Here is a 27,982-nt window from a genome sequence, read left to right on the forward strand (position 1 = left end):
GCCAACAGGGGCTACCGAGGGGTCACAAAAGAAAGCAGAAGGAAGAAGTAAAAAGGAAAAAAAAAAAAAATCGATCTCATTTCTAAAGCTAATTTTCACACCAAAAAGCGCCATTTCCCACCCCACGTCATGACAAGCAATTTTTAATATGCATGAAAGAGCCTCGTTTCACTGCCCCGAGAAGCAGGCTGGGTGCTCCTATGCTGGGCACGTGGAAAAGCAGCAAAAGCTGCTTATAGGGATCTTAATGCAAACCATTTGCCTTAAGATTTCTTGTTCCCCACACCACAGTTTCAGACAGCCCACTAGCTTCTCTCTTTAAATTGGTTGGTTTTGTTGTTGTTTTTTTTTTTTATTTTATTTTTTTTTTGGAAAAGCATCATTCAATATTCCAGTATTAACATACTATGACTGCCTTATAAACAACTTGTGATTGACAGAATATTGATGCAGACTTCACATACATAAATTATTCTGATCATTCAAAAAGCCTTATGTTCCTTCAAAAGAACAATGCAGAAATCCTCACTTTCCCCAGTAAAACAGGAGAAAGGAAGAAGAATTCTAAGTGTGAAAATGCACCTCAGACAAGCTGTGTACAGATATTTCACAGTGTTACTGTACTACTGCTCAATGAGTTGGAAAAATAACTCCAAAAAGAGCTTTGAAAAAAAAAAAACCAACCAAACCACAAAAGACTGGAGCAGAGGTTACTTCCCCATGAAGATGGAATTCTCCCATTTCTTTCTCTGACATTTATGGGACTACTAAAGGGTAAACAAAAGCAAAATTAGATCCCACAGGCTTTTGGTAGGGGAAAAAAATGTGAAGGAAAATGATATTCCATAGCAGAAATCAGTTGTACAAATGAGACCATCATCTCACAGCCCTTTTCTGCTGCTGCTCTCACACTCTCCCTGGGTCATCTGGTCTTAAACAAAAGGGATTTTATTCTTGCCTACCTCAAAGCTATTATACTAAAGCCATTCTCAAATTTGCACCTAGGTAATCAACTTTTCACTATTTCTATTAATCCCATAACATATATTTGAGTGCCTGAGAATCCCTCTGTGCTTCGCTCAGACTTAGATCCTTATTTTATATCGGAAGAAAACGTTGCAGATCCAAGCACAAACACTGGGCTCTTTTTTAAAATAAAATCAGGATCTTCCACAGGATCTTCTTAATATCCATGTAGGATTTACATGATCTGAGCTTCCTCTGAGGAAATTTTCAAATGATGCAGCGATGTAGCTGTTTAAAAGGACTGTGTAACATCCCTTGCTGTACAAACACAGGGAGCATATGTTTATATAAAACCACCTTGTGATACAAAGACTGTAAAAGACAACTATCCCATTATAGTTTAAATTCTTTTTTTTCCCCTCCAAAAATGTTTTCCTTTCAAGGCATAACAATTTTGAATGGAAGTGAAGTGCAGGTGGCTCCGTTCTCCTACAGCCACTTCATCTCACGGAGCCACCCAACTGCAGGGTAGCGAAGCCATGGAACAGACTGAACCACGGAATGGGAAACACAATCGTTCCCTTCTGGGCTCTAAATGTGGCAAGAAACTACACAGGCTTCGTCATTATTGTTGTTTTAAATACCCAGCTCTACTCTCACACAGAAAGCTGCAGCTGAGTTGAGGGCTGGGGTCAAGAAGGGGGGGACATCCATCTCGTTTCATGGTTGAGGAAGAGTGCTACAGGAAATCTAGTCTCCCAATCAATTACTGAAATTAATTTTTGAGCCCATTTCATTGCCTTCTGGGAAAACAAGGATCCATTTACTTACCTGTTTCGCAGTAGTGTTTTCATTGCTTTTTTTAAATGAAGTTGAATTAAAAATAATAATTGTGTTCCCCAGAAAAAGCGATGCAGTAAATTAAGAACTGAGGAGGTTTTATTCATAGAATCACAGAACGGTTTGGGTTTGAATGGACCTCACAGATCATCCAGTTCCAACCCTCTGCCGTGGGCAGGGACACTCTAAAAGCTACAGCAAATCCAGGCACACTGTTGCCTATTTACAAAATGAAACATCAAAACTTAATCCCAGTGAAATGGTAAAACAACTGAGGACCCCAGAAACCCACTGTGTCCCTGCCTTGAAAGCCAAAAAGCATCTTGGCTCTTCAAAACAATTTCTGAGCAGCAGGTCATCTCCAGTGGGCACAGAACTGGTGCTGCCAGACCAGTCCCATGGCAAAGAGTGGCACTGCCAGGGATGGAGCAGGCACTGCCCAACCCTGATCTGCCAAAAGACCCTTCTTCTCTCTAACTAACAGACATGTGTTGCACTGACCAAAAAGCCAAAAAGAAACATGGGGGGGAGAGAAAGAAAGAGGGGAAAAAAAAAAAAAGACAACTCAAGCTATGGTTTTAACTTTGTCCAGCTGGGAAGGTCAAGAGGAGAAGGCAAACTTTGTTCTGCTGGTGGACAGTATTTACAACCCCCCTTTAGCTGTGGAGTCTGCACTAAAAGGATATTGCTGTGCTGTTTTGGCTAGAGACTGCACACACTGACCCCTCCGTGCCCAGCACAGCACCAGAATAATTCCATACAAAAGGTTTGCATTAAATGTAATGAAGCAAATGACAAAATCAATAAACCTGGAATGATGAGGCTATCATAAAAATGATGTAAATTCAGAGTTCACAGTGGTTATGAAGCTATTTAGATTCATAATTAAAAACAGTACTGTCTCTTTTTTTTTTTCAGAATAAAAGTTCCTCTTGACAATCAGAGATGAATGCTGCAGGAAATCTTCAGCAAATGTATTCAGAATTAAGGTATGGCAAAAAGACAGTATAAATTATAGAGAGATAAACTGTAGGTGTAGGTTAGCCTAAACACGTACGTAATAAAGAAAATTTGATTTCCATACTTTTTCAAGTGATGTCTCATCCCATTTTAATCAAGTTTTATATCAAAAAGACAGTAAGAATACCACATAGCCTGTTTTTAAATCAAGGTACTTTCTGGAGTTTGTTTCTGTCAAAGAGACTCTTGTAAGACTACTAAAACAGAAAAGGGCCAAATCTGCTATTCATTACTGTCCCTACAAAAGCAGTGCTGCAGCCCTGGGTGCTGCACCAAAATGGAGCTGTGCTTTATTAGGGTAAAAGAATAATGAGCCTAGAAAGCACAGAGCAGAGCCCTGAGAACTAAGTAAGCAGATAAATAATCTCTGGAAATAGCAACAGTCACCCTGACTTTCTGTAGCAGATTTCAAACCCCCCAGATAAAGGATCCTATTCAAGCTTAGGGGTGAGGTTTTCTTAGACCAAGCTCTGGACCTGGAGCTTGTGGTCTCATTTAAAAATTTCCACCAATGTTTAGGTGGAATTAGGTACGACTTAAATCTCCAGACTCCCAGATTTTACCTTTTTTTCACCTAATCAAACAGAAAATTTAAAAATGACCACCAAGCCTGGGGCCCTCACACCCAAACACTGAACTTTTTCAGTCTCCTGTGCCAGATTTATGTCACTGTGCCAGATGTGCCACGTTCCTGACGGGACACAGCACATCCCTGTCCCTCTTCCAAAGCCCCACTGATGACCAGCCTACAGAGCTGCATCGCTCAGGGCTGCAGGAGAAGCCCTCTTAGGCAGGAGAAGGCAATAAATTATGCAAAATATAAAGCACAGGGAAGATCACTACAGAATTTGAAGTACATGGAAAGGATGACTTAGGTCTATGTGGTGCACTTCATCTTTCTTGTCATCAGCATTAGGATTTTACAATTAAACAATTAAAGTAAACATACAAACAATTAAAGTACGGCCTTTAAAGAACGCTTGAAATACGTCTCCAGAAAAGGAAAAAATAATTGGTATTAATGCTTGTCTTATGCCTAAAAGAAATATTTAACAATCTATGGTTTGCCCAAAAATTGATATTGAAAACAATATATACAGAAATTGGGGAAATCAATATTATGTATAACCTTATTATGGAGGTAGAAAGCTCTGATTAGCATCAGAAAGACGAAAATTTAAAAAATATTAAATGCCACCAAACATACATCCTCCACTACAACATAGTGCTGGCTTATGTACTTCTATTTTATAGGTAGAACACACTTAAGAGGTATTTCAGCTTTTATTTATCTGACATTTTACTCAGGGGAAAGCAAACTTTACAGTGAGGAAATCTGTTTCTCAGGAGTGATGGTTCAGCTTTTAATAAGTTGCCGGTGACAGATCCCTTGTGGCTACTTGAGCCCACAACTACAGGCATCCATGAAACAAATACTTCCTGAAATGCAAGTGGACAGGAGAACAGAGCAGACATCCACTCTACTTAATGCAGATGTTTTCATTTAAAAAAAAAAAAATAAAAAAAAAAATAAAAAGAGTGGTGCATTTTCAATCTGTGCAATCAATCTCAAGAGAAGTACAAGTCATAGTTTAGCACATTCAACAGATTTAAGATCGTTTTGTGCTGGTTAGTCCACTTTGTGTTTTATTTATTAGAAAGAGACATGGGAAAGGGGATTAAAAAAACCAAAAAGTGTAGTCTGATCACACTACTAAATACAACATAAGTTTAAATACTTCCTGAAACGGTTTTGGGGTTTTCCAGTATTTCTCCTGTGTGCTGCAGCACTTGCAGGTTATTAGTCTGTACATGTCTGTTTAGTTGCTCCCTGATGCAGATGGGACCACCTGAGGTTGTTCAGGAGGAATGCAAGGAAGCAGCATTCCCAATGGCAGCTCTGCTTATAAAATACAGGAATATCGAGCAGGTTGGGACCAAACCCTGCAGCTGACTACATGAATCACAGCATCGTAGACTCTCATAATTTGGGTTGGAAGGGACTTAAGATCATCTTGTTCCACCCCTCTGCCATGGGCAGGGACACCTTCCACTAGCCCAGGTTGCTCCAAGCCCTCTCCAACCTGGCCTTGGACACTTCCAGGGATGGGGCAGCCACAGCTTCTCTGGGCAACCTGTGCCAGGGCCTCACCACCCTCACAGGAAGAATTTCTTCCTAATATCCAACCAAAATCTGCTCTCTGTCAATTTAAAGCCACTCCCCCCGTCCTATCACCACATGCCCTTGTAAAATGTCCCCTGGAGAGCTGATATAACACTGCTGCCAAGCATTTGCAAAAATGCACTATCAAGACTGAAACTGGCTCAGTCACTAGCAAGATCACTGCTGAACTGGCATCCCTCAGCATCAGTGCACAATGCAAAAATCCTACGAAATTTTCTTCCCACTGAGGTAATTTTGAATAATGCCCACTCCTTAGGATGTTAAAAGAGATACATGCAGAAGTTTCAGGGTTGCAATGACACTTGAAATACCCAGTATTTCACGACAGCTCTGATAAACTGGCAGAGAGCACAGTTATTCAGAAGGCACTGCCTCTGTGTATCATATTCTAGAAAAATGCAGAACTAGCTCCTTATTCAAGAGCCCTTGCTCACCCTCAGCCATCCTGCACAGGGATACCAGAGCAACCCTCCCTGAAGGCAGGGCACACACCCCTGTGTCCAGGATGCTGTGCTCCCACAAACCTTCAGGAAGTACAGACAGAATCTGCATCACCTCCCCTTCCCAACACAGCACAGCAAAGACAGAGGAAAAAGGCTCTGAAGATTCACTGGAGGCAGAGAGGAAACTGAGATTAAAAGAACGCAGTTTCTGAATTAAATTTCAAGTTTTCATCTCTGTGTTCCTAACAGGCTCTCCCTTGGCTACGGCTGCAGCAGTTAGGATGTTCCTGATGGAAACAGGGCCAGCAGGAAGCACCTTCAGCTGGGACAAAGGATAACACAAGTCCCCCCTACACCTTCTTGCCTGTCCAAAGCCAGGCTTAAGGCACAGTGTTTAGGTTTTCTGGCTTTATTCTCTGATTTTTACTATAAGATAGACAAGAGAAGTAATTTAGAAAGATCAGTGCAGGTGGATTTTAAAGGTTAGTGATTCAGAGCTGAATGAAGTAGAAAACAAAACCAAGGGATGATATACCAGCAAGTGACCTCAGGCAGCAAAGCCAAGAGCAGCTCCCTGGGCAGAACAGGCAGCCAGGCAGGGCCTGCAAAGGTGGGCCACGAGTCTCAACTAAAAATGAAGCAGTGACCTCTGTGTCTGGCCCTTCATTTGAGGGTGTAAAGAGATGAACATGATTGTCTCCCAAAATGTCCTCTGCTACCACTCAGGGTCTCTCTCTCTCTCTGCTTGGTTGGTTTTGCACATCTCACCTTAAGTGCATCGTGCATTGTGCAGGGAACATGCACGTGCATTCCAATCAATCATATCTTTTTAATGAGTTAATTGTGAAATATATGCTTTTTGCATTTGTTACAAGGGACAGAACAGATGGCAAAAGCTCAAACTAATGTATTCATAAAATTAACTGACGCTGCAGGTGGTGTTTCTCCATAGAAGGTGGTAAGTGGGTAACGTGTTATTTTAATGTTATAATAATGCTGCATGACAATGAAATTTCTAGGAAAGCAAATGTGATGGCCACAGAGATCTCTCTTGAATTCATTATGGTCACTATCACAATGAAGACTAATTACAGGAGACAAAAAGGAATACACTGTTGGAATACATTGAGTGCAGCGTGAATTTATGGGTAAGGGGAAGGAAAGTTATTTACAAATTTTTACGGTTGAAGTAAAATGATCTTTTCACCCCCTAAAGAAGGCAAAAGGTTTGTCTCCAGTATTTCAAACAGCTGTTTCCATACCTCTCACCTGTTTTGCCAGCTCTGAAAACACTTAAAAATACCAGCTGAGATCAAAACAACCTGAAATCTCTTCCATAACAGAAACGTATCCTTTCCTTTAATTTTCCTTATTCATATTTAAAATATACTGTGCTTTTCATGCACACCATCAAATATAGACACCTATTGTTCAGTCCATTGAAAGATACATAAGCAAGTACACAAGCCAACATGTGATAATCAATTCTCCTCTAGGCATTTCTTTTCTTTTATTTGAATCCAACCACTGGCTTCAGTCGACTTATTCCAGATTTTACACCAAAGGAGTGGAAAATGTGGCCAACTGTTCGTCTCCCTCCTTTTGTTTTATTTTACTGCAAACTGCAACAGTAACAGTGAATACTGTACACAAATGTCAAGAAACTAAGGCCAGGAATTTCAGAGGGCTCTGGATAATAGCTTCCCTAGAGAACCCAGACTAAAGAAGTTACTTTTTGTAGTGCAACATTTCATTAAGATCTACTGCATATTTATGTAGGGCAAATAACTCACAATCATTTGCTTTCTGCTGGTGAAACAGCTACACACAAATCAACCATTATTTTCTTGGATTTATTTGTTATTTTAATTTGACAGGTATGTTTAGTTATTTCTATGGCTGAATGGTAAAAATTACAAATATGCTCTGCAGTGCTGGTTGTGATGGATTAAAAAAAAAAAATTCCACAGGAACGTTTCTATATTTTGTGTAGGTGAATGTCAAATAACTCTAAATGTAAAGAGCAAGTTCAGCTTTTTCCAAAACCTGAATGTGCAATCTAGATATTTAATTTTTGTAAAAGTCACATGGATCGATGCTAATAGTAGATGCATGCAGAAAAAGTAAGAGTACCTTCCAGGAAAAGCCATTTAACAAATAAGGAACTGAAACTAATAGGTACAACAATATTTTACAGTACTCAGAGAGCTCTGATTTTTCACACTGCATAGGTAATGTAACCACTAGGAAAATAAATGTGTACTGACTTGCAGAAGTGTTAAACGTTACATATGTGCTGATGCATTCCTGCATTTTTTTAAAAAAAATAAATCTCAATGCTTCATTTCTTCCTCCAAAAGCACCTTTAGGGCTATCAAGAAGGATATTACCCTCAATTTGCTAAGTGGCCCCAGGACACCAGGAAAGCAGCTTGCAGGTCTAGTGATATGAGCTATTATCTCATGTGTGCCTGGGAAATATTTAGACAGAAATGCAATGAGCCTACATTATCATGACAGATGAACCTCTGAGCTTGTGGTATTCTGAATCCCAGTGCTAAAGTATCCTATAGCCAAAGCCAACAAGAGATAAAAGGCAGAAGCTGAACAGGTACAGAACTGAATCTTGGTGAATCAAGAACAAGAAATGGCAGCAAATCCTCACAGAAAAAGCAATGAGTGTGTCATTCCATGTGGCTCCAGTGGGGTTCAAACAGGGTGGTTGCTCAGCCAGGTTGGCTCCCCCTCTGCTCTGCTGCTGTCATTCTCCTCACATATCTGTGCTGCATATTCCTCTTTCCTTTGCCATGAATCATTTCACTCCCTTGCCTGGGACAGATTTTGTAGACTCACAGAATGGTTTGGGTTGGAAGGGACATTAAAGCTCATCCAGTCCCACTCCATGCCATGGGCAGGGACACCTTCCACTAGCCCAGGTTGCTCCAAGCCCTCTCCAGCCTGGCCTTGGACACTTCCATGGATGGGGCAGCCACAGCTTCTGTGGGCAGCCTGTGCCAGGACCTCACCACTCTCACAGGGAAGAATTCCTTCCTAATATCAAGCTCTGTATATTCCTATTCTGGGTGCCTGGCTGCCCTCAAATAAGGTAGGCTGTGCAGGCTTATTCAACAGCACCTGCAGGAATGCCTCACCAGAGGAGCACTCACCTGAATGCCAAGATGTGATTCAAGCAGGGGAAACGTGCAGAAATCCAAGAACCAGCTCCATATATTTTTATGATGAAAGGCCATGGCTGACAGTGCTGAGATAGCCCAAAGCTCAATGAGACTCAAACCCATATACTTTAATTCTTGAAATAAATGTGCTTACTTGGGGCTAGAATCCTGTAAGAAACATTTCCTGTCCTCTAAGTAATAAGGAACAGAAATTGAATACAGGTGCACTCTGCAGGCTGGCCCTCTCTTGCCCTTTCTTGTTCAGCTCTTAGGACCACTGAGCAGCATTTATGCATCTACTCTACAATACGTTCAAAGTGTCAGCTTTTGCCAAATTATCATATAAATTCACTACTGGTAATGGACATTATGTGCTCATGACTCTTTCTGAAAGCTTTATAATTATTTCTGTATTTCAATTAGGAATGGACTTACTAATTTATTCTTTGTCTGCAGATTCTTCTTTTGATTTTGTACTCAAACAGCAGAAAACACTTCATATGAAAATCATTCAGACAACAAAATTTCCCCCACTTGGGAGTTTGAAAACCTCCAGTCTCTGCTTTGGCTTCATTTTGTACAAAAACAGTGGCTTTGCTGACATTTAAAAGCTCTTCTTTAGCACAGCCCTTATCCAAGCCCACTTTCTCGGGCTCATTGCTCTGCTAAAAGAATGACAAAAGATACAAAGCTTTTACCATTTAAAGAGAAAGACAAGGTGAAAAATATCTTGAAACATCGCTTTTTATAATACTTTTTTTCCTCCCTATCATCTTAACATTTACTTTTTTAAATGACAAAAATCATACTGGCACCAAGCCAGTTCTGCAGCCCCTGTGCTTAGGGCCATCACCAAAGACTCTCAGTTTTGCACACACAGCAGCACCTCTGCCCTTAAATTCACCAAACAGATTTTTTTTACACCAGAGTGTTCCAGCTGGACACAGCCTGTGACTTTGTGTCACTTATGACCACGTGGAGACAGGGTAATTCTCCCAGGGTTTCCAAATGGCACCCACTGTAATTTATATTGAGCCCTCAGGCCGAGTATTTCGGAGCTTGTATCCAAAAGGAATTCATGCCCTGGCTTAGTCTACTGCATCAACTCTACATTCTTTCCTGAGGGAAGCTTTCCAAGCTGTTGTTAAAGACTGCATTAATCTAGAGACTTTCATGTGCTCTAGCACTTGCTGTGTCCCTTTTATAATATCTACAAAGTTATTATTTTTGCCACGACATCGTGACACTTTTTGTAGGACCTGGAAGAATTTGAGGTCACGTTAAATGTCAAGCCACGAAAACGGAGACTGTTCCACGCCAGCCTTTCCCTATGTGAATTTTAAATATAAATTGGAAAGGGTTGGGGAGCGTGGGAGAATGTGTAGCTTTATTTCTTACGTCTCAGAGTCTCCAAGATCCCTCACAAACACGCTTTATAGGGTGGGAGAACTCTGAGACAGTACAATAAATCAGCAGAGCTATAACCATAGAAACAGGCAACCCTGCTGCTCTCCCTTTAGTGTGTACGTGGCAGAGGCACCAGGCATGAGCAGTGCAGGTGTTGCAACAGCTGGATGGCACCAAAAGGCAAAAGAGGCTCATTCTCCTCCTCCGTTGGCGTGGTCATCCCTGGGACTCAAGAGGGAGAGGCTCGGTTGCCAAGTCTAGACTTAGAATGGCAATTGGCATGTTAAAGCCACTGCTTAAAGTTTTAAGAGCTTTAAATATTAAATTGGTTCAACTCGCATCACACCCTTACAGTTATTGCTGTAGAAATTTTAATGTGTTTCCAGCAGCAAGTTGGCTCAAGAGTTTGCCATGTTTCTCTCAGCAGCTCACAGGCCACCAGTCTGTGTCTGGAAACAAGAGTCACCTGCTCTAATGAACCACCCTGGGTACACGACTCACACAGTTATTACCAAAAAAGAATGTCTACAGATATGAGGGAAAAGTCTGCTCCTCCTGCTATTTATCTAAACAATCAGGGCTCGTGGCTCACATCAGCAATCTGTCAGACTACTGAGCTTTGTGCTCCTGCTGAGCCAGAGGCTGGACTAGATGACCTCCAGAGGTCACTCCAAACCAGAATTATTTTATGATTCTGTGATAAACTCAGTACTCATCGGAGACAGAAACAGTAGCTACAGGGAAGTATTTCTGATACTGTGCCTTTTACAGCAAAATAATAGATACTGCCTAACTTGACAGTCACAATTTGTTGCTGAAGTTTTAAATCCTGACATTTATAGAGCTCCTGTAAGTACTCCAGCCAGTCATCCCTTGATATCAGCTCAGGGAAAGGAGAAAAACCCTGGTTCCTTCTGCACTGAGAGTGGGTGCATAAATCAAAGCACCTGTGATTGTTGTGACAGCTTGCCAGAGGTGAACTAAACTCTGAATGCAAACTTTGCTATTTTAAATGAAGTCAGACAACTAACAGTGAATTATAGCTGGGAAAGTTAGATTTTCTGAGACAAAAGACCATCTATTGTTCCTCTAGATCACACAGTGTAAGTAAAGCTCATGCTAACATGGCAAAAAAGCCACTCTTCTGTCTAAAATCCACAAAATTTTTCCTCATATAAACTATATTCTTCATATTTTCCTGCGTCTTGAAAACTAGACCTGCTCACACAGGTCCTCTGATGCTCCTCCACTGAAGAGGAACATCAGAGTAAGTGGCTTCTCAAGATGTGTTTTCTCATGCTGATATTCAGGTAAAAAGGCCTCTTGTTACCAGAAAAGCTAAAGTCACAGTTGAATATGCACAAAGTGAGTGTCAAACCACTGAAGAAGCACAGGCTTAGTGTGCTGAATGACTGCAGAAACAGCTGTGTTGTATCATGCCTACAAGTGTTCATATTCTGTACATCCCAAAGCCTCCAAAGGCATCTGCACAGCGCTCAGAAAAAACAAAACACAGGTATGTTGCAAGACTTTGTACAAAAGGGCTTCGTTTTAGATCTCCTTTAGCTGATTCTTCTACTAAATAAATGTTACAGGAAACAGTTAGGACAGCCTAGCTTCATCAGCACCAACGATAAACTCCTATTTTCTCTCTTTAATGGCTTTTACAAATTATTTTAACATTCAATACCAACTGTCAAAGCATGCACAGTTAACTGCCCACAGTATTTATTTTTTTTTTTAATTTTCTGATGTTTGTACTCAACCACTGTGTGCCACATTTTGTCATATTTATTGTCCACACCAGCGGTGGAACAGAAGATTTATTCTAAGTGAAACATTTCAATTTCATCCCTGAACTCTAACAGTACTTTTCCTATGTATATCTTTCTTCAGGGCAATACTGCAGGAATGGGTAAAGCATTTAAGAACACTTTTTTTCCTTTGCTCAAAACTCCCCCAGGGGTGTTCACAGTGTGGACCAAAGTAGCCTGTGAGGGCCCTGACAAAAAGCTGCAGGGTCTACAGGTCCCTTTGGTGTTGCACAGAGCTAAACAAATGGTAGCCAAACACATAATAACAGCCAGATGTAACCCAGGGAGAGTGGTTTTCACCACAAATATTAATGAAGTTGTCACTTACAAGTTCTTCACATCGATGATTCCTCGAAAGGCTTTTCTAGGGATTCCTTTTATCTGGTTTTCACTCAGGTCCCTGAATAAGGGAAGAGGGAAACAAAAATACGCTGTATTAACAAAGAGAACATATTTCTCAAATCTACATGAGATAATGGAACATCCACGTGCTTGGAAAAGTAGATGTTTCTGGATTTGATACACCACATGATGTTTTCAATTTTCTTTCACTCCTCTAGAGGTCTGTGGAATGAGCTGAAGTGACTTCACAACAAAACCCACCAGACTTCGTGATACCAGTGACAGAACTTCTAGAGAACATCCCTCACATGTGGTCATGACACTGGCACAGTGCAGGATTTGCTGTCAGAGTACCTGCAGCCAAACCTTGTGCCTTGGAATTGCAACCCTGTAGTGCAAATGAAATTTTCTCAGCATGCTCCTGTTGGTTTACTGACTGCAAAAATACTTGGCTACCCCTGCTCAGATTACAGTCTCTTATTTGAAATTAATATTCAGGAAAAACATGACAATCAGTCTCTTGTAAGCTTTGTAAATTCACAGTGAAAAGATGTTAATCCACCACATTAAGAACCCCGCTGCATTGTGCATCAATGGCAACAACTGAATTTTTAACCTTGCTTAAAAAAAAAAAACAACAACAAAAACCAAATAACCAGCAGCAAGTCAAAAAGCCTTTCTAGTACTAAAACATTACAAATGTTTCCATTTAAATTATTACATCTTCATTGTGAGTTCAGGTTACAGCTTCCTGTCACCCAACCTGCATTCAGGTGCTTTTCCCCTTTTTGCACCATAAGTATTTCCAAATCTGCAACCCTCCAGCAGTGCAGGTGGAGGCAGGCAGGAGGGCATCAGGAATGGGAGGGAGATGGACACAAACCCAGAAAGCTGGGATGTTTTCATGCTGAGGAAGAGCAGCACTCACCCTGATTTCCTTGCTGGTGCCCTGTCAGCAGGGAGGAGAGGGAGCAACTTCAGCCTGGTTTAGGTTACAAAGTCGGGGGTAAGAAGGGGACAGGAAGGAAGATGAGTGGGAAAGAAAAACATAAGAAATGAGCAAATGGAAGGCAGGGATGGCTGGACAAAAGGACAAAGAAAGGTGATACTGCAGCCCAGGGAATTACACAGTGCATCGTTTGGGGTGACTGTGTCCCTGCGGTACACAAGCCCAGCATTTTGCCCCCTTTTCAGAAAGAAACTCTGGATTTCTAATAACTATTAAGAGGGAATGGCAGGAATCTGTACTCACCCCCAGACACTCTTTTCTGTAAGTACATTTAGTGTTGCAGCAAGCTCCCTTTCTAGCCTCCCCCAAATTGGTTTTATCAAATGAGAGGCCAGAAATCAGAGCCTGTCACAAAAGCCCACATTGACACTGCGGGTCAAGATGTGTCACGCAGGCCTTTCTTCTGCTTTCCATCAGGCAGATAAGAAAAAAAGGGGACTATGTCCTTGTCATGGGACTAATTCAATTTATACCAGTCATGCAGTCTACACCAAATTCTCAAAGTAGCCACAATTGTCCATTCAGACTATCACAAACAAAAATGTGCTGCTGGATACAAGTCCCTTTTTCAAGTCAGATTAAAATTCTTTGTGACCTTCACAATTTGTTTAACACTGATCCACACTCTGACCTCTCCTTCACCTCCCCTTTATTTTGCCAGCAACAAAATATTAGTTCTTTTAAAGACAGACCTTCAACCCAGACAAATGATCTGGCAACCCAGAGAAAGGAAAGGGTACTTCAGACCCAGAAGAAGGAAGTCTTATGCTGAAGACCGATTTCATGACAGGGAGTCACTTTGGTGTGACAGTGAGGCACAGCAGAGCCACAGCCAATGGGAAAAGTGTGACAAAATGGCTTAGGAAGGCAAAAATTAGTCAGATCTGAAAGGAAGACGCACGCAAAGCAGAACAAAAAGGGCTTGAAAAAGTAGAACTGTGTGGTCAAAGAAAACCACACTAAATCCGCCAGCGTCTCAAGTTGCATTCATCTGGCATTTTATTGTGCATTATTTCAAATCATGTTTAAAAATAAGTTAGGTTTAAAAGCTGTTTTTTCTAGCATTACTGTGTTCTAAAAGGGCTAATTTATGTTTTTGCTTTCTGCTTTTTCTTTATGCTCAACTCTCAACCTGCAGTCAGCAAAACCAGGGGACTGTAGGAAGTTCATCCATTTCCTATGAAAACCATTCTTGTAAACTGTATTATTTTCATTTTCTATTAGGCACTCTCCTCTAGGTACCAGTAGTGCATAAATCTCTCTAGTGGGCTGAAGAACTACCAGCCTTGCATGGAAGAAAATTCACCAATGCATATTTGGTTTTCTTTAACTGCCTTCTCACAATTATAATCATCCCATTCTGAAGAGGCCAGGAAAAGTGTTTCTCTCTGCTTCCTGATACTGTGCCAAACCTTTGTTAAGCATCTTTCATAAGCAAGCAAACCCCAACCAGGCTCAGCCTGGGCACTTCCCAAAATTTGCTCCGAGAAAGCAGAAGGCTGTTAACAAGCAACTTGTCTACTGAGTTCACCTTAAATTTCCAGCTTTTCACTCCCTACAGGCAAAATGAGAAGCTCACATTGACAGTATGTAAAATAAATATTAGTTATTCATAGTAACTGCAGAAAACCAGGTGAACAGAGGTGAGGCTAAAACAAAACCCTTAAAAAAAAAAGGAAAAATATTGCAGTATTCAAGAAAAAATGAACAAATCTGAAGAAAAATAAATTACGATTGCTAATACATTTCCTATTTCTTAGGCAGAAGTTTCAAACTACCAAATTCTGTAATAGAAGGCAAGTGCAATGCATGGGTACATGACATATCCTAAGGAGGAAATCTGAAGAATTCCAGCTTTAAAGAAAAAAAGACTTCCAAAAATCCCCCCCTAACATGCAGTGTTAGTTGACCAAAAGCACTTGACCTAAGGACAAACTAAAATGTGCCAGACCATCAGCATCACCCTCCTTCACAAAGGTTCCTCTGTGGAGAAAGCAGTGAGCCCAACACAAAGGAAACACCTTCATGATAAAATAGACACATTGAGAGAAGTGAATGTTTTGAGATGAAATTATTCTTCCTGTTATTTTGATAAATACGGGCAATTTTCATCCAGTTTAATCCGCAGGCAGAGCACACTGCACAGAGATCCAGCAACCAGCCACTGCCTCAGCACAGTGCAGTGACCCCCTGGCTCCCTCATCCAGGTTTCTGATGGAAACACTCTTGGAAAGGCCTCAGCAGCGATCCCAGAGGAACCGGAGAGGGGAACAGCACAGCAGGCAACAGTACTGGACACGTTCAACCAAGAGCTCCCCCAGCCAGCACTGTGTGTTGAACCCCCAAAGGAAGCAACATCCTCCTTTCTGAGATGGAGAAATGGAGCCACGGGGATATTGAAGAGCTTGGACTTCGAGTCTGCACAATCAGAGCTGTGGGATCTAACAAAACCCAGCAGCTGTGGCTCACGTGCCCTCCCAGCACGGCAGACCACACATTAGTCCAACCCAGCCTCGAAAAGGAGTTGGCACAAGTCAGTACATTTTTTATTTTTTTTTTAGTTTTTATTTTAATTTTGCTAAAATGCTTTGGACACAGATTAACTCCCTCTGCAAGTCTAATATTATTTTCCTGATCTTCAAATGTGCATTGAAAGAGCCTTACTGATAAAAGGATTGCAAAAGGGGGAAAAAAAGCACCCAAAAGTGCTGACGTTTCCTAAGTGCCTCTGCAGTCTTTGCCGTAGTGCTGGTTTTAGCTTCCTGCTTTAACACTGCCTATTGCATCCCAAGTGAAAATGCAACTCTCTAACAGAGCAATAAAATACATTAAGACCCTTTTTTTATTATTTCGCCAGTGACAGAACATAAATCAGTTAATTGGAACACAGACCCTACGAACATTCATAAAATTAGTGTCTTCATTTGAACTACAGATTTAAAACATTAAAAGAGCTACTTTGATACAACCTGCAAAGCTCCAGTGGTGCTGGAAATACCATAGATTATATGAAAATCAAGAAATCAGCAGTGATAACATTATGCTGAGTCTTATGCTTAGTCTTCCATATGCTTGTCTCCCCTTTCAAATACAAACAAAAAACCCCCATTCTTTGAGCACTGACAAATTATTTCCCCGATCTTTTTTGACACAGAGATTCTAAAATTTTAGAAGACTGTTTTTGCACAACTCCCTGAAAACCAGCTTAAGAAGTATTTATTGTGGTTGAACACTACCCTTTAATTATTTCTCCCGCCCAAATGGGCTAACAGAGATGACACTGCAGTGTTATCCCATAAAGAACTAGGCTTGCCTTTAATGTCTAAAGAGTTTAGTACAAAGACTTAAAGAATAGTCCCCAAGAGCACATGCTTCACAACCCAGTATGTATCTTTCCCAGTATGTTACTGCATGTTTATTCCATAATAAAACTGCAAACAGAGTTAACCATTAACACATGGAACCAATGGTTTGGCTAAAATGAAGGACAAATCCAGAATAACTAAGCTGATTCCTTCTAAGTACCTTTTAGCTTGTCCACCATTCAGTTGCTTCTTGCAATAAGAAAGAAGAGCTCACACACAACTCTCTGTAGCAGTTGATACAAAACCAGAAGGCAAACACTGCTTGATTTGATGGTATATGGGGCTTGAGGGTGCAAGATTGTTTCCCATCAAGTCTTCCTGACAAAATAACTGGGAAAATGAATGAGGTTTGCTTGCTTTGCAAAATAAAACCAATGAAAGGTATGAAAGCTGACTTTAAGAAAGTGCCAGCTGCCACCAATGCTAAGAAATCAGCCCTGTGCCCACTAACTTCACTCCAGCCACAGAATGTGCAGCTGAGAGAAATGAGAATTAATTCATCCATGTTGGTAGCTTGTTTACATTCTTTCAGCAAATAGGATTTCTGGGTTTAAAACATTTCAGTCTCATCCTGTGATTAAAATAAAATAGAAAAAATAAATAAAATAAAATATAAAATAAAATAAAATGTTTCAGAGGTTTTGTGCACTTAAGTTCATTGACTGTTCTTCAACCCAACTTTTCTTTACAACTGGACTAAAACCAGACTGAACTACTCCACTAAAGGTCACATACTTAACACAATCTGGTCACTGCAATTTGTCTCATTAGAATTAGTTTTAATTTGTACAACATGTTACACATAAACTCTATCCTACAATGTTTTACTGAATTAAGTAACACAATTAAGGAGCTAAAGAGTAACAGATGGGGAAAATTAGAGAGTATAATCCAAAGATAATAGGTATCTCTAAGTAACACATAATAAAAGATAAGCAAGTCAATGAAGTGAGGAATGATACAGCTCAGCTTTTTCACAGAGCAAGAGCTGGAGGGAAAGTAATTCCTACAATCAAAGAGACAGGGCAAAGGAATCAATGCTGGAGGAAGAGTCTACAAGAGAAAAAAGGGTGACATGAAGGGGTAAAAAGACCAAGGGAATCCACAGGGGAAAAAAAAAGAAGTTTACTCCATTATATCTATAACAATTCCAGCACAGAATATTAATATTCATGATGTGTTTTTCTTTTAACCAAATGCTTGGCACTCCCAAGGAAGCTTTTTGTCTTGCAGAGTTTCTATTACAATCCACAACAACTTGCAGTGCCTCAGACCTTGCTTAACCTCAAGCACAGCACAGGCAGCATCACTGCACCAGCAGCAGAAGGGCTGCAGCACAGATCCCTTCCAAGGGCTGGGATTTCTTCTTGCCCATCAATCCAACGCTGGGAGCAACATGACAGTTGATCTGGTCACATCTCCCGGGCAGCTCCAGCCCCTGTCCTCAGGGAGCAGAAGGATGCAGATCTGTCTCTGCTGCAAGGAGGCTGCTGTGCCTTAAAGGCATGGTAAGACTGAGCCAAGAGAGTAAGGACCGTGCTTGAGGTGTGTAAGAAATGCATCTGGAGCTAAAGCACCAGCACACACAAGCTCAAGGATGCAGATGTTGAAATCAGGTGAAAACAGGCTCTGTAAATATTTCCACCACGTTTGTTTTTTTTTTTGTACCACACTGAGCTACCATTTCATTTACAGCAAAGAACAAAAGAAGGATTTTTCCTGCTCTGCCAAAATTGCATGTCAGCTTTTGAATTATTTTTTGTTTTACCTAAAACTAATATTGAACATTTTCAACAACTAAATGTTATTCTTACCTAGGAGTTATTGTCCTAGTATTTCCAAAACTCGTCAGTATTAAATCTTCCCTGTCCTCCAAATGGATTAACAAATAACTGAGTTAGCTGTTAAGGACAATTTAGAAACTTTGAGCCTTGTAAATATGCAAGGTAAGTTCAAGATATTTATCAACTTCCAGGTGGGAAATGCATTGCCCAAATCAGCTCACTCCAACAGTAATTAGAACAAGCTGTGGCAAGTCTGACACTCATCAGCACCTCTGTCCTCAGGAGGGCTTTATGCCCTCAGTGAAGCAATGGCTTTGCTCTTTCTGGAGGTTCACTGTAAAAAATGGTATTTACTGTAAAGCAGCACTTCCAGCTCTCTGTCTGAAGGAAAAATGAATAAGTGTTGTTGCCCATGGGCTACAAGGCAAGAGCTTAAGAACAACAGGATTGTAGAGTATTACTCTGTGGAAACTTGGCATCACTGCTGATTTTTTTAAAAGGAAAAAAAATTTCTTCCTACTCCTACTGCACTAAGAGTAAAGATGGTGACAGGCTCTGAGTTCTGCAAAACAAGAGCAGGTCCTGGGGATGTTGTGTGCCCTGAACAAAGCAAGGTGGTTGTGTTTTTGCTAAACACGATACAGCTGGCTATCAACCCGTGCTCTGGGAGGCTGTTGGGAAAACTCTAGTCTTGTTTTGTTTGTTTTGAGGAGGGAATTTAGCTCAAAAATTCCAATTAAGCCAGTCCTCGCTGCTTTCACACAGTCACGCACTACTGCACAAGCACTACTGCTGAGCTTCCAGAAGATAAACACCACGATTCCTTTGCTGATCCAGTTTCACTGCGAGGTGAGAGATGTTAACTCTATACTTCTGCACCTCACCACTTACCCAAAGCTTCACGTGGCCTAATTAACCCCAGTCACACACACATGCTTTTGTCGGGAAGAACAGGACACTGAGCAGAGCCTGAGCTCCTGGGGAGGAGCGTTCACAAAGCAATCAAGGAGGAAAAAGATCTGAGCAACAGATAATTATTTTAGCATCGTCTTCCACCTTCTCCAAGGACAAACTGAAACCCATCTGTTAATAAAGACCCTTTAAGGGACCTGACCTGCACGGATTTTTTACAGATTCATGACTTCTGTCCTGACACAACTGCAGGGATGGCACAGCACATGCTCAAGTCTTTTAAATGTTTGAAAGAACAGAGGATACACGTTTGTGCACACTTCATTAGAGGTTTTTAAAATTCTTGGTTGCTTCAAAAAAAACCAACCAAACAACAAAACCCCCTCTGTTTCACTGAATTAGACACAGTGTTACAACATTTGTCTATCAATGCACCCAAAGAAAACAGAAAAAAATTACATCTATCATAATATCTCTAGGAAGATTAGTAAATATTTTTATATGATTTTAAGTGAACTGTAAAACTAATCTGTGCCAATGCCCAAATCAAAGGCATGTTTATGACTTTTACAGTTCTTCCTCCCTCCTCCTGCCATTTCCAAAATGCCAAGCAAATAGTGATCAGACAGCATTTAGGAGACTCTGATTTTATAACCACCCATCGTGAGTTTTCATTTTAGAAAGCAGCATCTGTTTTGTCTTCTGGAACACAGGCAGTGAAAGTGAAATTTGTCCTCCCAAGTCTTCATACTCAACTTTGAATATGCCAGGGAGAAGGAACAGGAGAGTAACAGCCAGTGGGTTCAGGAGAAACCCTTGAAGAGAAGCAGCCTACTAGAAATAAGATAAGGCTTCTGACTAACAAATGATAAGAAGACTGTTTATTAATGTTAATACTTTCTGAAGTGGAAATGGAGCTATATGGGGACTCTGCTATTTTAACCTAATTTAAAAAAAACAAACTAGTTTTATACTGTTGACTTATTTTCTGGTTTATACCTTTGTCTGTTGATCTGTACTGGAAAGAAACGCTGTGCATTTGCAAATTCTAAACAACAATAGGCAATAGAACCCTCCTCTCATCTCCACAAAGCAAAAATGAGCCCCTGGTTATGCCCTGCTTGAGCACTAAGCTAAAAGATATCTGCAGTTTATTGTCCATAATTTAGTATATATTTTTGACATATGATGAGCTCTTATTTTAGAAGATAAACGTGTGAATTCATAAAGTATAAAACATGAGCTAATAACCTGCACCATCACTGGATAACTGATCAGCATCTGGAGCAAGGTGCTCTTTTGAATGATCTTTCCTGACCTAACCCTGCCTTTGTTAACGATGAATATTTTTATAGTAAAGAATTTTTTGCTCTTTACTGACATATTCAAAAAAAATCTCCCTGACCATTACATTTTTGTGTAACTAACCATCACGGTGTAGAATTAAATTGATAATCATAACAGTGTTTATTTAATTCGGGCTATGATCCTGTACTTTAGCTAAGAAAATAAGACAGTTTTCACAGGAGCAAGTAGCAATTGCACATGTAAAAATCTAGGCTTTATTTTTAACAACGTTAAAGAGGCCATTTATTTAATTTGTTTGCGTGATCACTGTAGACATTTCTGTGGCTGTATAAAAAAATAATAAACATTTTAGAGAATCCATGGATACTAAAACCAACTACAGGGACATTCAATTTATTCCAGTGAGGTAAAAAGTTATTTGAATCCCCTGCAGTGAGAAGAACAGTTCACAGCTCAGGCCTGGTTATCAAGGGGGTGTTATTCTGTTCAGTGGTAAAAAGTGCCCCAGTATAAAAGAGGCACATCAGTGCTTTAGCTGTAATATAAGTTTTAAAAATAATTTATAATATTGCAGTGGTATTCAGCAGGCTGTACTCCATGAACAACTACTGAAGCCCCAGAAAAAGGACAAAAGAGTTCTATGCACCCTGTCCCTTCTTTCTTTTATAATATTTTAGCTTCTTTCTTTCTTCCTCAGCTTCACCTTTATATATCTTTCCTGCTATGGATCATTTACTCCCTGAAAGTCCCTGTGAAACGCTGCAGCAGAAGATACACTTCAGATGGGTTTGTAGCCTTAATTCATTTTTCTGTGGGGATATGACATCCAGATTTATTAGACCAAGATGTAATACCACAAAGTGGTTAACTCTATTGGGGATGCAACTCTATTGCAAGATGCAACTGTTTAAGTAACACCAGCTTCTCCATTTTACAGTAGGATCCACAAAGCCACGAGCTATCCAAGGATTTCTGAGCAGGTCACCCTGACCATTACAGCTGCAAGAGTCCTCCACAAACCTCATTCCCCTACTTTATCCACACTTATAAGAAAGACTCACTGAAACATAACCTGATAATTTCTTTTTTTCAATGACTATCCACTCAAGAATCCTACTCCACGCACAGAAAGTTTACCATTCCATAATGCTGTGATTTAGACAAGAGCATTTAAATAGAATATAAGTATTTTAAATACAGAAAATGAAATTAAAGTGCACTAGTAGAACAAAGGTGCTAACATGACACAGACCTAAGCTAAAATTAGCTTTCAGCTAATGAATTTATCTTCCAAAAAAGAAGCTATACTTGTAATCATGCCACTCATCCTACTGAGGGTTTTCTTATGTTAATGTTTTGGTAGATCATCCACCAAGGACCTAAACTTTTATTGAAAACTCAGCTAAAATGAAGACAACTCCCAAGAATTAAGACTGTCCCTAGGACTTCATTGCCACCTACAAACCAGCCTGGCCTGAACAAGTCACAAGTCCCTGAAGCCAATAAAACACTATATAATGAAAACCTCCAGATCCTACTTGGAAAACAAATTCACCTTTTATCCCCAAACACCCAAAACACTCATAGGGAGGCCTGACTGAATGGTTTACGGTAACTCTCAGAGACTCTTGTGGCACATTTTGAGCTTTATTCCCAAAATGCCAAGGAAACAAGGGCACTGCTCTGATTCATCAGCAAATGCGCTGCTCCAGCCATCCACGGCAGGATTTATTTGCATAAAGCCACTTCCAGAAATGAGCTCGGCTTTCCTCCGGCTCCCTGTCAAGCACGATGCTGAATTTCAGATTGACAATGTCAGCTCGGAAAATTAAATCAAATTAAATGTAAAAAAGCTGACCAGGGAGAGGGAGGAGTGCCTCCTGCACAACAGACCCCAAGGGAAGCAGCAAAAAGTCTACACGTTGCTGTTTCATTGTTGAGGCACTCTCAAATCAAAGAACATCACATTCCAGAGTGATTTGATTTCATCACTGCTGGGAATGATGATGACTTTCTCTAAAGTCCACTACAGTTATCTGAGTCTCCTGGAGAAACTCTGTCCGACAATAACGCTTGACTTATTATCCTAAAAGTTTTTTCAATTTATGACACCTCTTTAGGCAAGCTTTTGAAAAAACAATTAGCTAAGGGGGTGTCATGTGTCATATGACACGAACACTTGTATCTTATCAAAAAAGGAAATTTAACTTCATTATAAGGCTTGGAAAGTTTACATTCTGATATTAGTTATTCACATCATTACTTCCAGATGTCAAATAGAAAACCAACAATCAAGAGACTCAAACTTAAGAGTCAGTCAAAAAACACACAAGAATTTCTGCATCACAGTTCCATACACAAAGGTTTTTGTTAGGTTCCAGAAAGGAATTCACGGTGGAATCTGTTTTTATCCCAGCTCAGACGCAATCCCTTTCTCTTTCTCTGAACAGTTAATTTCTGGAAAGACAACTCTATGTCTAACACAGAAAGTGGTTTTCTAACTCCAGCTATCCCACCCTTTTAAATTATGATATAGATTATATACAACTATAACACATATGGTTCCAATGCTGTTTCTAGTTTGCACTCTTTGTTCAGTCTTTCTAAATCACAGAACATAAGAATGATATAAAAGAAGAAAGGCAAAACAAATACTAAATGGTAGGGTTGGGATGCATTACCAACACTTTACCAAACACAGTAATACAACAGAAGTACAGTTTTACATATATTAAACATTTTCAACTTTCAGATGTAACACACATGCTTTGATTAGTAATATTAAACAAGAGGCAAAGTTTATTTCTTCATATATGAAGCATATTTGGAAGTATTAAAAACACTGTACATGTGTCTTCTTTAGAAGGTTCTACATTAATGTAAAAATAGGAATTAAACCAAGTATTTTCAGTAAATGCTGACATAAGCTACTGGAAGACAAAATTCACTGTAAGACAAAGGAGATTATTCCTTCAGCTTTTCTCCTGTGCCTGGTAATTAGAAACATTTCAACCAGGTCAAAATCACACATTACAGGAAAATGTCACTGTCCTGTTCCTGCAGTAGCCCAGAAGCACCACTACTGATTATTTTAATAAATTCTGTACATTATTCCATATGCTGCCTCCCCCCGGGTTCACAGGCTGATTTTGTCACTTTGTATGGTGGGTGGTGTCTGTCACACAGAGGTCAGCAAAGACTCTCACAGAAACCTTCCACTGAGCCACTGACCCCAGGCTGCGGTCATGGGACGTCCCCCAATCACTGTGTGCTCAGCAAGGACCCAGCAAGGGCCCAGCCCAGCACATCTGAGATTTTAAAGAGAAGGGAATGACCAAGGGAATGTACTCTTATTCTCTCAATTTTAACTCACTGCCTTTAAACCAACCCCAGGACATGTGAGAGGGGAGCAGGAAGGAGCCCAGTGCCAGCCAGCAACGCCTGGGAGCAGGAATTCAGGAATTGAGGGCTCTGGCACATGAGCACTTGCCTCTGCACCAGAGGTGTCAGTGTTTTCAGCAATGTCACAGTGCCCCTGACTAAAGAGATGGGAGCATATTTACACAGAACAAGTTCTAAGCTGACTGAACAAACTATTAATATTGAATTAAGATTTTCTTTGCCTTGCAAGCGTCTCCTTTGATTATCAAAGCCAGGTATTCTTTTAAAGATGCAGTATTATTTAAAAACACACTTTATTTTTTGCTCTGCTGTGCTGAAGCCTTAAAATGCAGATAAAAGGTAGGATGAAGCAGTATCAGTGGACTGCAATGGTACCTGAGGGAACTTGCTTCCTTCAAAGGCCATCTGCCCGTTATAGAAATAGCACAATGCCACAGGGACAGCAGGGTTTGCTTATCAGAGCAAAATAGTGACATGGATCTGGGACTGAGACTTGGGACTACATTTCTAACAGGGGGAGGTTGGCACAGTGGTCAAAAGTCACTCACTCATGTAGAAATCTCTCAGCCAGCTCTGTCTGAGGAGACAGAGCTCGTGGGGGTGGCTGCAGCTGGGAAGGGCTGAAGGAGAGCTGTGCTTTGGGCTGAGACATGGAACACACGAGAGCTGGGCACACTCATCAGTGGCACACTGATTTTAAAGGTAATGTTTAAAATGTCTCTGTGGGTGACCTATGATCCTTTACTGACACCGATAAACCCTAACTGGGCAAGTGTCTCACACTTCTTTCTCTGCCAGTGAGGGAACAATTCAGGCAACAGGGAAAACACCCACTTGAGTGTGTCCAGTCCTAATCCAGAAGAAAGGATTTCTGATGTGCCTGTAAGAATGAAGTCATGGAAACCAAACAGATCCAAGGTTTTCTGTTTGCTGGTTTTTCTCTAACTGGATAAGCAAATCCTGCCTGCCCAGGGTGCTCAGAAGATTCCTGCCCTGGGAGTTTTTCTGTGCATCCCACACTCCTACACCGCAAGCATCTTTGCTACCATAACATCAAATTTCAGAGCACACAGTTAATGTCCAAATGGCAGAGTATATTGATTCTCTGCCCATCCCCTAGTATCTTAAGTTTACCCAGAAGACTATTTTATTTAATTAACTTGGTGCTTTATTAATATAAATATTCCACTATTGATCATAAGAGAAGCTGACGCATGTTTGAGTCAGGCATACATCACATCCACTTAATGGAGCTCCACTTAGGAGAGTAGTTGGCTCTAAATCAAGGTAAATGGCAGCAAGTGCTCCTTTGGGATGACAGGGCTTAGCTGAATCTATAACATTTTTACGGAGCTGGTTTTTTTAAAAGCAGAAAACGTATGGAAATTAGATATGAAAATGGTCTCTCCTTGCACGTATCAATTAAGCATGTCAATACCTTAATTAAATTGCTCAACTTAATGAGATTTATACCAATGAATATGTTTTATAGTTATAATAGCTTTTTTGGCTACTGTTCAAGATGTCAAATAAATTGTGAAAAGAGGATTAAAAAAGTAGTAATTGACATTCTGAACTGAAGCCAGTATTTTTTCCCCTCATTTTTTCCCTTCATTCATGTGATTTTGGAGAACATATAAATAAAGTAATGAACCTTGTAATAGCTTTGCTTTTAAAAATGTCTTTCTTTCCCAGTTCTAATCCTTCTTATCAAGTTCTCTAAGTGGCACACCATTTGAATTAAGAAGCACTTCAACCTAAATGATTATAGGGCTTTTTCCCCTTTGAGGCTCACTATGATGCCTTTCCTCCAAGTGAAAAGGAAGCAAAACTTTTCTCTCCAGACATGCAATTACTATAAAGACTTCTCAATCAGACTGCAATAGTATAATGCCTTGAAGAGCAAGGACCTTACCCCACAAGCACAGGGACTTCTACTCCCAGCCTGGAGCGGTTCCAATTTTGAATCCACCATTTCTTGGGTTAGAGAGCAGCACTGGATGCTGCATTTCCTGGCATAATTCCTGGCTCCATCCTAAATGTACTTCTGCAACCTTGACAAAGCCATCAGCTGGCTCAGTTCTCTTGCATATGAGAGCTGGACTTCAGTGACCCTTGGGGGTCCCTTCCAACTCAGGATATTTTATGACAAGGAACCTGTGCCTTCACAGGTGAGAAACACCTGCCTCCCATGTACAAATGAGTGTGTCTTCTCCACTGAGAAAGTGTTACAGAAGTGCCTTCCCTGCCACTGCTACAGACCCCCCTCAGCAGGACTGCAGGTGACCAGACAACACAAAGGACCTTTTCCCCTGCCAAAAACAGGCTAAGGGAAAAGTTCTGTTCACATGGGATTTTCTATCGCTGCCTGGTAACAAATACAGGAAAAGCAAAAACTATTCCAAGGGAGCTTAAAGTACAAAAACTCTAAGTATAATAAGAGCATTTATTATTCCTTCATCTTTCCTTTCAGCTGAACAGCTTATTGAATTTTATTACAAAAGTAATACCCAGCTCAAGCTTTTGCATAACTTAAATTTCAGGTTCTTATATTTTACATTCGAGCTTCACATCAAGGAGATTTTGCCTGTAAATACTTTAACAACGTATTCATTTTAGTCATTGTATGAACTGTATTGAGTTTTGTAAAAAAACTCTTCCTAAACTGTAATTAAAAGCCAAATATGACTTGGCAGTGGTCATTTAGAACTAAGAAATGTAGCAGCTACGTGCTTTTTCCTGTTAACCAAGGTCTTACTTCTGGTCAGCTTCTCCAGACTTTCTCCACTCCAAAGTTACCAACAGTATTTTAAATTATACACTTGAACCACAGTAAGAGACAGGCATTGTGCTTTGACTTTATTTCTCATCCTTATTAAATGTTTCTCTGCAATGCCAATCTAATTTTTCTCCTTTATCAAAACATTAAATCGATTTCTTTAGCTGAATTCCACGGCAGCATCCTCTGTGACAGTGAAGGATAAACTCCATGATATAAAGCAGTTTGTTAGGTTAAAAAAAAAATCTTAAGAACAATGGTTGAAATGTCAGGAAAGAAGAGAAGGAATAATTTGTATCAGCCTCATCCTACCTCACTCCACTATTCTTACAAATATTTAAGATCTGAACTGTTTTCAGTTGGTTAACTTAAGTGCAATTTGCTGTATTTAAAGCAGTGTTTTTCATGTATTGAAGTACTGTAATTTAAATAAAATAGAAAATAACTTCTCATTTGATTAGAGTACCCACTCTTTTCTTCATATAGGTCAACTCCAACCAATTGCTTTCTGTTGAAATGGCATTATTCTGCTTAGAGCACTCAGTTATAGCCTGGGATGTACATCCTGAACATCTCAGCAAACCATTCCAGTGGAGCTTCTCATCCCTTTACTGTGGTAATCAATAGGGAAGGCTAAAAAAAATACTGAATGCTGGTTTATTACACATTCCTAAATTTATACCTAATAAACTACATTGCAGGAAAAAACCCACTGCAACCAGCTGCTGGCCTAAAGAAGATGTTATAAAACAAAAAAGTCAAAGGTTTGCCACTTGATTTATCTGCTGTGACCTCTCCACCAGCAGAGTCTCTTCATGACGGCGCGTGTGTGAACGTGGCTGATCTGCACCCCTTTTACACCTGAGCATAAATCAGAGACAGCGAGCTGGGCTATGGAATAATAATGTCTTACCCTTATTGGAGTGGTGGCTCTGCTTTCTCTGCAGCTGAAGAGCAGCTTTGGGAGACTGCTCTTGCCCAGTTAAATGCAGAATTTGACAGATGAGCAAAGTGTCATCAGATCTGCCAAGAGCAGCAACAGTTTCTGTGCCGTGCTCTTGCTGCAGGTTTTGCCTGGGCAATGAAGAAAATGGCACCACTCTCACATAATATTTCTACATAATGCAATTCATCCTTAATAAAGAAGTCCATCCTTTTCTTTAATGCTTGACTTTAAGCCCCAACATACTATTTTAAATACTGCTTCCAAACCTCAGGCCATAGTGACCAT

At 40.3% G+C, this 27,982-nt stretch overlaps 1 protein-coding gene across 2 annotated transcripts in view; it reads right to left on the reverse strand.

Annotated features, from left to right (window-relative positions):
• The window catches only part of SLIT3 (slit guidance ligand 3), a 479,094-nt gene that overhangs the window by 225,850 nt on the left and 225,262 nt on the right, over positions 1 to 27,982 (reverse strand). For both annotated transcript variants that reach the window (XM_027722165.2, XM_027722164.2), the window contains one exon: positions 12,179 to 12,250. In XM_027722165.2, the coding sequence (XP_027577966.2) occupies positions 12,179 to 12,250 (72 nt within the window). The remainder of the gene's footprint in view (positions 1 to 12,178; positions 12,251 to 27,982) is intronic.

The sequence above is a fragment of the Pipra filicauda genome, unplaced genomic scaffold, assembly GCF_003945595.2.
Source record: "Pipra filicauda isolate LSUMZ 115617 unplaced genomic scaffold, ASM394559v2 scaffold3_size10097308_pilon, whole genome shotgun sequence".
In the NCBI taxonomy this organism is placed as follows: domain Eukaryota; kingdom Metazoa; phylum Chordata; class Aves; order Passeriformes; family Pipridae; genus Pipra; species Pipra filicauda.